The sequence below is a fragment of the Halyomorpha halys genome, unplaced genomic scaffold (assembly GCF_000696795.3).
Source record: "Halyomorpha halys isolate HHAL.00 unplaced genomic scaffold, Hhal_1.1 Scaffold812.1, whole genome shotgun sequence".
NCBI classification, from domain to species: domain Eukaryota; kingdom Metazoa; phylum Arthropoda; class Insecta; order Hemiptera; family Pentatomidae; genus Halyomorpha; species Halyomorpha halys.
Window position 1 is genome coordinate 67,232 of NW_027110061.1, and position 10,947 is coordinate 78,178.

At 31.5% G+C, this 10,947-nt stretch overlaps 1 protein-coding gene across 2 annotated transcripts in view; it reads left to right on the plus strand.

Annotated features, from left to right (window-relative positions):
- Positions 1-8,973, plus strand: part of LOC106686364 (venom protease) — a 25,898-nt gene extending 16,925 nt beyond the window's left edge. For both annotated transcript variants that reach the window (XM_014429620.2, XM_014429619.2), the window contains exon 7: positions 8,336-8,973. In XM_014429620.2, the coding sequence (XP_014285106.1) occupies positions 8,336-8,518 (183 nt within the window). In that variant the 3' untranslated portion in view covers positions 8,519-8,973. The remainder of the gene's footprint in view (positions 1-8,335) is intronic.
- The last annotated feature ends 1,974 nt before the right edge of the window (positions 8,974-10,947 follow it).

Consider the following 10,947-nt stretch of genomic DNA (forward strand, 5'->3'; position numbering starts at 1 on the left):
GGATGCAGGAAGAATTTGATGGTTTGGTGGAGCCCCAGAGCTCAATTCCATATGTCCAAATTGGTCTGATTATTGTAATGTATACAAATTTTTTGTAATGAATGGGAAGTTTAGAGCGTTTGTCAAGTAAGTGTTGTAGCAATCGGAATCTACGAGCAGTTTCTTGTCATTTCAGTCTTGTGCGTGGATTCCAAGTAAGTCTCTTGTCAAGATGGAGTACTAAGTATCGAATCTGTTCAACAGTTATAAATTTTAAACTATTTTTATTATAATAATACAATTTGGCACACTCTAGGCTCATTGTCATATTAAGGTTGTACGTATTCAGTGATACAGTGTGTACATAAATATATTTTTAAAAGCCAATAGTAGTAATAAACACAATATACAAAAAAAAAATGGTAATAATAAAATAATTTAAGCCATCACGAATAATTGATTTGTGTATTAAGTTGATAAATGAGTAAACTATAGCAAAATAAGTAAACAATTTAGGTAAATGTTCTCTGTATTATATGTATTTTTTTATTTTAATATAATTATAGAAAGTGTCTGTTGGGATGGTTTTACACGAAATAATATAAGATAGGTGACGAAATTTATGTCAAAAGGAAAATTATAACACTATCGATTGATAAAAAACTTTTTTTTTGCACATTATTGAATGCAAATGATATCAGTTTTTAAAAAATATTCTGATTAAACCTCATTATCCGGTAGTTCACGTTATCCGAAATAGCCCATACTATTTCTAAAACACCCTTTGTAATGTTTTATTTTTTGCTATACTTTAAAATTAGTAAGAGGGATTCCGCATGTATTTATTAAGAATGGTGAAATATAACGTTTATAAGAATTCTTTTTTACAAGAGTACTTTCTGAAAAATAGAGTTCCTCAGTGAAACAGAGGATGAGGGAAGATATAGAGCAGTCATTTCGGTTGATAGATATTAATGAGGGTTTCATCCAGCATAAAACTTAGGAAGGGGGTTGGCCAACTTCCCCTTCCAAAGGTTACTTAATAATTTATTTTATTCTCTCTACTAAACGAACGACTGTTTGTTATTACATTTATGTATATCTTATTTATTATTATAGATAATATATATTTTATTCTCGTTTTTATTAATTTTATTGTATTATAATAAAAAAAAAGTAAATTCAGCAATTTCTATCTATAGACAAAATAGGTGTGGGAAATATATATATATTAATGAAATTACAAAAACTAGAATTTATGCCAAAAAAATCTTAATACTAATAAATGTAGTAACATTACCGGGGAAAAAAAATTCTTAAACATAGTACACGTTTACTTTATGAATCTGATAACGTTTAGTTCGTTTAAATTGTCCATTTTTTAAACCAATCCCTAAAATCGTACTTATTTTAATAAAGCTAAAGTAATAAACTATTTTTTTTTATATTAACACAGACACCACCTCATTTTTAGGATCAAACAATATTGGATTACATATTATTTTATTAATTTTCCAAAATGTTGAGTGTTTACAGCTGAAAAAAATTAAACAAAAAACTTACTCAAAGAATATATGCAAATAAACAAAACAAGAAAAATAAATAAATGAATAATATTATCTTAGCAAAACATGTTTTGTTCTTTTGTCAGTGTCGTGGAGACTTTGTTGTAGCTGCCAATTTCATTCATTAATGAATTTTCAGAAGAAGTTGTTTCAATGAAATATGTTGCAGTTTGTGTTATGACAGCTTGTTGTATTGAGGGTATGGTTGTTATTGTTATGTAGCAGAGGAAATTGTTGATTATTTATATTACACTTTACGTGTCTAACGTTGAGGGGCGAGGCATAATTTAAACCAATGTATTCTATGTATTTTGAACAAAAGACGAGGGTTAAATTTATAGAAGTGTGATAATTTATGTGGTCGGCGCTTTTTTTTTTTTTTAATCCTCATTTCTTCTAACGGTTACCAACTTATTCTTACCAAAGTTGGAGGGTTAAGTTTTCATTCCGAGGGACCGGAACGAAAAAAAATAAACCTCCCCTCCCAGACCGGTTTTGAACCAGGGCCAGTGCAGTTCTGAGGTTGCAAAGAACGACGCCACAACTCCTTCGGCCACCAACGGTCGTGTTCGACACTTTGTAAAAGATATGGTTCAGATTTCGTTGGATTTATTTTCATCTCCCATTTTAGACAATATTATGTGATTTCTCAGGATTAATACGAAGGGAATCATCATAATGTTTCATAAATTTCAGTGTATGATTCCAAAACTGCTATACGTGGTCCACCAACCAAAGTCTCACGATAATTATATAAGGACTTGAAAGCATAATCAACCTCTTCGATTCCGGTATAAAATTTTTATATAAGTTTTTTCAAACCGCTTCAGGCCAGTTTTGAAAGTTATATAAATTACTTAGCTATTTGTCGTTACATAACATAGTATAGCAATTAACAGTGATCCAGTTTACCAAGTCACTTGATCCACTGCCATCTTGACATCAAAGACAGTATTTCTCAGCCTGATTATATCAACGGAATTGTTTTTAAATTATCATAATTCATTATACAGCCCATCAGTTGGCTGACACCAAATGCAGTGGCAATTCAAATTCAATTTTTACCAAAAAAGTGGAACAGTCCGTTCTGGTTCCCAACCCCTCATGTAGTATGTAACAGCTAAGAATAAAAAAGAAAAGTGGTGTATGTTGGATAACATGTAGTTTTCTTAAATATAAACAAGAACAAAAATTTTATTTGTATTAAAATATTAGGAGAGCTTCAAGGAACCGGGTTCAAATCTGGCTGAAACAGATAATTATTTATTTTGTTACTGTAGCAGTGAGTCAACCCTGTGGCTTCAGGAGCCCTCCGGAGTTCATCCACCTCTATATATTAAGGGGAGTATATGGTGCCCCGGATTTTTCACCCATTAAGGGCACTATATGGTGCCCTTAATGGGTGAAAAATCCGACTGTTGAGCGTGATTATGAAGAAATCACCTTCTTGCACAACCGTTGTTCAAGAAACAAGTCCTTCACTATGAAGAACTGAATTCCTTACCCTTCAGTGGTTGTAACGGTGTAGACTTTTATTTTCTCACATAAAATGATAATATCAATATTATTGATATTTTCCACATTTGAAAATTTGTTTTTCTCTAAAATTAAATTTCATGTTGATCATGTTGAAAACAATATCCCTTCAGAGTAATGTAAATGAACACTTAGAAGAAAATAAGCTAGTCATTAATTACAATAATAATAACAAAAAAAAAATAGTTTATTTTATTTCTATAATTTCAAATACATCAGTAAGGAAAATAAAAGTATTCCTGATTCTAAATTGTAAATAAAAAAGAAGTACAAAAAAGTGAATAAAAAAGTATAATATAATGAATTTATGAGTTACACCTGTGGATACATACATAAATATATATACCTATATCGACATGACCTATACGACACAGAAGCATGTGAGTACACAAATAATATGACATATTTAAATATATACATAAGGGGTGACTATAGAATAACATTAAAAAAATTATTCACTTTTTCATTCGTTCATTTTCCGTCACCACGATGGACGTGCATATTTAATTTATTTAATATATCTTATGGCCTGAAAAAAAACCCGAGCGAAAAGAAAGTGTTTTAGCCACTGGTTTGTCTGTACGTTTGTTTATCTGTCTATATATCGGTTTATTTGTGCCACGACTAGATATTTTTAAGCAATCAATGACCTAAAAAAAATATTAGGATTAGATAATTACTAGAAGACTTAAGATATTTAAATAGAGCAACAAAAAAGGTAGCAAAAATTAGAAAACGGTGTGACTTATCCAAACATTGTAGTTACTAATTGGTTCGTATTAACGTAGTTTTACTGAGTATGTAGTTACTAAAATTTTTTTTTCTCATCAGCTGATTCCATACAATTCCTTAGATAAATATTTGAGATTGAAACTATTTTGTGATAACATATTCATAAGCTATTTTCTAATTCACATCCTTTAAAATTTATCTACTACTCTCTCCGACAATTTGGCTTACAAAGGTCTCCTATTACATTAGGAACCCAATTCTGCTTATTGACTTACACGCACCAACAATCAACTAACACAAAGGATTGACGGCAAGCAATTTCACGATACACTAAACTCATGTGCCTATCTAAATGAAGTAAAAATTTCTTATAAACATGAAATATGGACCATGAATAGAATTATTGAGAATGAATAGAATAGAATTGACCATGTATTATTAAGTAAATTTAATTGAAAAAAAATCTTTTACCTAAAATCATTTAAAAATTAACAAGAACTCTTATTGTTTTATGATTTATTATTGTGACACAAATTATTCGAATATAAATTGGAATAAAAACTTGAAAATGTTGACACTCTTTTTTTTCATTTTTCTTTTAGCCTACCTTTAATCAGTGTGAAAATCGTATGAACGGCGAAATCGATTGACTCGTCCAGGAGATACAAGAGGAAAACCCTGTTGAAAAATTGAAAATGTTTTATTGAAGTACATTCATGATTACCCAGGCAAAATCGGTTGTAATAATGTTTAAATTTATAATCAGTACCCTAAAAAATATAAGTTGACTGAAATAGAAGAAAAAGATTCGTGAGACAAAAACACAAACAAATACAAATGGAGGAAAAACACTTCATAAATCCTAAATTATGGAACGTGTGTGTTACTTACAACAATTTTTAAAGCACACACATACTATTGATATTGGTATTGGTAACTGGTGGTGGAAACTAGTCGGGCATGTGGGCCTAGTGGTCCTGTTTACCTGAGTTGCCGCCGCGTACTAAACAAGGTGGAAGTGTCAAAATTCATTCTTCGGGTCGCCGAGAAATAAATATTAAGTGCACTAGGTGTGAATCGAACCCACAGGGAACTCTAGGGGATGCGCCCCAACCCGAATAGTGCAAGAGCCCAAGAGGAGAAAAAAGGCAGTTATCTCACCCCAATTTTTTATTACTTTAATGAAAACTATGTATAATTACTAGTCAAAACTGATGAGTTTGCCAAGTATAGGTAGGGGGAATAAAAATGGCGGCTGTTTCAAAACCTTAAAGAAACACTAATTTTTCATTGGGAGCTTTATATCTTAAAAACTATCAACACCACTAAAAAACCTAAGAGAACATTATTGAAAGAAGAGTAAATTTGATAAAATATGAGCCCTAAAAGAGTTATTTAGGTTAAATATTTCTCGAGATATACCTTTTTAAAAAGCAACATTTCATAAAAATGTTCTATGGGACGTACTGTAAGATCAGTAGTTAATGAATTTATTTTGAAAAATTTACATCTCAAAAACCATTTGATGTTTATTAGCAATCAAATTAAAGCTAGTTCAATGAGCTATAAAGTAGTTTATTATGTTTATCTTCGTATTGTAATAGTTTTCATGAAATTTGCTAATATAAATTGATTTATAGTTGTTCGGACAAATTTTTATTTGCCAAATTTTTACTCATATGTGAATATCATAAAAAGTACTACCACTACGAAGATAAGTGTCATATACTACTTTATAGTAAGTTAAATTTCCTTTATTTTCAGTGTTGGCAGACATATGTGCGTCTTATGGATCTAGAGATATATTTTTCAAAAATCCAACATATTATAAGAACAACTAGATATTAACATTTTGTGAGTTTATTTTGTCAAATATCATAAAAACTACTAGTCCTAAAAAGATAAACATTATAAACTATTTTATAATAAATTTAACTAGCTTTAATTTGAGCGCTGACAGACATCGATACGTCAAATGGTTTCTGAAATGAAGTTTTTCATAAATCAAATTTATTGTCCGAACAACTATAAATCAATTTAGCAAATTTACTCTTCTTTCAATAATGTGCTCTTAGGTTTTTTAGAGGTGTTGGTAGTTTTTAAGATATAGAGCATAGAATGAAAAAATTAGTGTTTTTTGAAGGTTTTGAAACAGCCGCCATTTTTTATTCCCCCTACCTATACTTGGCAGACTCGTCAATTTTGACTATAGAGTATACATAGTTTTCATTAAAGTAATCAAAAATTGGGGTGAGATAACTGCCTTTTTTTCTTCCCGGCTCTTGTACAAGAAGAGCCGTCTCGTTCCTACACTCAATATTACGTTTTTAGTTCATTTGCGTCTCAATTTTTCATCAAACAGAAGGTGACTTCAGAGCAGTGAAGTTAAAATCAGAAACAAAAAATGTCTCCTAAAAGGAGTAGTTAGGTACCTGAATGGGTGAGGTCTAATTTCTATTTCGAACCCGGCTATAACAGATTAAACAGGTCTACTGCAGGAAATATAAACGGCTATGGAGTATATCGTTTATGCTGCTCTGTAGAGATTTTTTTAAGAACAGTCAGATGTGATGAAAAATCAGAACCGGTTATCCTAGAGGTATTTTGGTCTGAATGATTCATTCGCAGCTACGAACTTGTTTCATAGATTTGTTCCAACTCTTCCTCATGATTCACTAATTCAGTGAAAAGAGCTACCACTCTTTTCTACCGTAATCGAATATTTGTTCAGTAAAAAGATCATGAGCGAATTATCCATCCCTAGTTATTATTTATTATGATAAATTTTCAAGTTTAGCTTTTAAAGTTTTACGCAATAATCATTTTCTTCTATATTCAAATAAAATAAATTTACTCCTGTATTTGTAATGATTATTTATAGCTATAAATTCTTATATAAATGAGATTCAAAAATTCTCGTCAATAACTAGATTCGATACCAGAGAGAGGACCGTGTACAAGGTATATATATGTCGGTCACGTTGAGCGTTGATGACGTTGGTGTGTGATCAGAATAAGCCATTACCGTTGTTACATTGACTCTGTTGACATATCCTAATAAGCTATAGGCACTAGAGAGCAGGATATGTAGTAGTCAAGTCTGGGACCGTGCTAAATAATCAAGAGTTATGTGCGGTCTAAATTAAGGTATCAATCTGCAGGGAGTTGTATTTTACGGTATTTTCAATTTTGAATATGCAATAATACAACGGAAATACATAATAAGATGGATTTTAACTGGCTTAAATAAAACACCGGTTTGCGTAAATGGGTAAATACAGAAAATGAGGGACTGATTTCGGTATATTAGTTTATACAATGAACCTTTGTTAAACGTATAGTGTTTCAAGATATTTCGTATCCAAAAAACGAATAAAAAAAAAAATCACTTCGTCCACGGTTTTAAAAAAAATGTGTTTTCAAGAAAATATCTTAGAAGTCTTTTTCTTAATGGATTTTGGGGGGATATATCCGAATTTTAGATTTACCACTTCACCAGCCACCATTTAACAACTAAGATAGAAACACAAAATAATTTGAAAATTTGAAATTTGAAAATTTTCAGGTTTTTACATAGAACTAAAACATTTAGCATTTTTAGAAGAGAAGCAACACAAAATTAAAGAAGAAAACTTTTCCTAACTAATTCAAACATCACAATTAATTTTAGTTTAACCTGAGAGGCGACTAGATGGTACTGTAAAAATAGTTCAAACGTCGAAGTCTTCTTAATAGTGTTTTCTAGAAAAGAAAATAATAGAAGTTTTTTATCAATGACTATTTATTTATGGAAGTGTTTAATCCGAACCCCAGGTTTGCGATCTCGCCAACTGGTCTTAACAACGAAATACAAAAAAATCGCTTGATTTTAGAACGCAAATTCCTCCAGAATCCAATCGTTACAGTCCAAAATCCTTTATGCTCCTTACTTTGTCACAAATCAAGTCATCCATCAGGACCTTAGTATTCCATATGTTGCCGATTTGGCCAGAACCAGATACCGTTCCTTCCATAATAAACTTCTCAACCACTCAAATCCACTTGTTTCTAACCTGGCTTCTCCTTCATTACCTAATAATCCTCCTAGGCGTCTGAAAAGAAGATGGCCTCGAGATCTTCTTTTCTAGAAATGTTATTGGAGCTCTATCAGTAGGTAGATTCTCCACATGTTTTTATCATGTTACTATGTCACCTACAGCAAATTTAATTGTTCTATATATGTGCATACAGTTGTAAATATCAATAAATAAATTATTAAAAAAAAAAATTTAGAAAGCCAACAAAATTAAGTAGTGTAGAAGAATTATTAGGGGTTTTGATGTTTATGTGAAATTATGAATGTTTTTTTTTTTTTAGCTCTGATAAAAATTATTTTCATTTTCTTAACCCCAACCCTGACCACCTTCTTTTAATTATTCGCATATGGTCAATCATCTATGTATATAATACAATTTTGTAAGATTTAATTTATCATATAACACTTATATATATATTTAAAAAATAAAAAATGAATTTTATTTCAGACGGAGACAGCTGGTGGCCCCATTTTGGTGCGCCAGGAGGGTGAATGTCTCGCAACCCAGATCGGGATAGCATCGTATCGCAAACAAAGCTGTGGAGAAACCAACTTTCCTACTGTCTACACCAGGGTATCCCAGTACCTTCCCTGGATCGAAGCCATTGTATTTCATGTAATTAATTTGTAAATGTAAATGAATTATTAAATATAACGAATATTATAAATTAAAAAACCAACGGGAGATATGAGAGCGAGAAACCTTAAAATAAATCTTATGAAGCAATTTATGAGTCTTCAGTCTCATTTTTTTCTTCTCATTTATTTGCATTTTATTGAATTTTTTTCTTCTCCTAATTACTCAGAATGTATTCTGTTTTGTCTAATATTTTATATTTTTTTCACATACTCTAAACTGTCCAATGTTTATTTATGATTTAAATTTTCCTTCTAAAAATAATAAATTTAGTAACTTATTTGATTTTATGTATATATTTTTTTTTGTAATTGAACTTTATCTTTTGCAATTTTTTAATGTGTATTAAGTTTAGGACGAAAGTGGCCAACGAGGTTGAAGAGTATAGCAATTGTATATCTAAATTAATTCTGTACTTACCAATAAATCTTTTATAAAGCGTTAAGAAATTTTTTCTTTAACCACAATTTATTTGTCATTTTTGAAATGAATTTTCGAGCAAGCTCCAAGTGGTAAATTCTATAATCTTCCGATCCAATGCCATCTATTTGGGTATAATAATGGATTGACATCTAAAGTTTTGTACCCACTTTTACTAAGAAAAAAAAAGTCAGAAGGAAATCCTACCGCCCACACTGTCTCCTAAAATGATCAGCCCTTTCCCTGCGGTTAAATCTACAATAGCATACTCCGTCCAGCAATGCTATACGATGCCACCTTGTTCATCCACCTCATTGATGGTACAAAACGCCATCTACAAAATTCTATACTGCAGAAGATCGTACGGACTACAGCATGGAAGAAGGAGAAACCGCTGACATTTCACAAATTACTTAAATGTCCCAAGGGTTCCGGACTCGTTGAAACATGAACCTAATCATCTATTCCAGACGTTGCAACCAACGCCCCCACCAGTGTGGTGTCAACAGGCAGCATTATAGCTACCTGAAAAGTAGTAATCTGTACATATTATAAATACTCGTTGATTTAGGCCTAATCCCTAAGACCGAAAACAAAGTCAGGGGCAAATCTAACTCCCTCCTCTACCTCTGCATGGCGCTGATCAGACATCCAAACTACTCCAATCAAGTCAGCTAAAGAATCAAGCTCGTCAACAGAAGTCTCATAGGCTGTACCGTCTGCTCACAGAGACAACAGAACTAGCTACAAATCTCTAAGACAACCATTCACTCTCGCTGCTCTTTCGTAAAACCTCATTGCAGCACCTCTACAGGACTAAACTTAAGCGACTCCAGAGCAACCAGAACTCAATGTTACGGCAGATCGACAGAGATACCACAGTACTGAGGGCAAGGAACAATACACGAAGAACTCCAGTTCCCTCTGTCTTGGGGTTCATAGGGCTACGGCATATCAAATTCTTTGACGGACTGGAGGACTGCGTAAACCCATTTCCATCAAGACTTAAAGAGGTGTCTGGGCACTGTGAAAGGATTCAGATTCAATCTTTTTTTTTTTCAGTAGAAAGTTCCCTCTCTACTTATGTCAAGATGTTAAGTGAGGGTCACAATTCTTCCCCACACAGTAGGGCCTTACTTCAAAATAGCTTCATAACAATAAAAGGATTTCAGTTCTATGGTATGCATGTACATACATTTATGGCAAGTGAATGTGTAGTATTTGCTTCAGTAACAATAAAACGAGACTGAAGAAAAACAAAAAAATAAATCTACATGAAATGCTCACATAATAATTATTAAATGAACATTTTCCAAAAGTTGATATATTGCCTTCTGATAGAAAACTCTTCAAATGTGTTATATATTAACTACCGTTAGCAAACATCAGATGTCATTATTTATAAACACATTCAGAGCTTATATAGAGAGCAAGATATTGAGATGAAATGTCTGCAGTCCGTTAATAATTGATTGTTGAAAAGTATGTATATAAAAATTAAATCGTGTTGAAGGAAAGCAGTGGAGGCAAATAGCCAAAAATGAAAATGGAAAGTAAAAGAAAGAAATGGTTACAATAATAAAAATTCGGGAGCTTCAAAAATGTATAGAACGAATTGTACGGATTGTAAACTAAGTTTGAGGTTTTGTTTTAATGATTATTAATATTATTTATTATGATTATTATCCGGATTCGTAAAATATAGCGATCCTTATATCAAAATGCCTCAATAAAATCATAAAATCAAGAAATATTTAAGGGAGTCAAACCCAATAAGGATTGAAGATTCCCGAATCATTTCAAAATTGTTAAAATTGCAACAACATTGATTGGCCAACCTATTAAAATATTGTTGTCCTAATTCAATATGCCTTTAACAGGAGAAAACTACGCACGTAGAACCACCTATTCAATGAAACATTTTTTTTTTGTGATAAATATTAGGTCGAAAAATATTAGATATTTTATTAATATATAGATATATTAGGTTTCTTGCCAACACT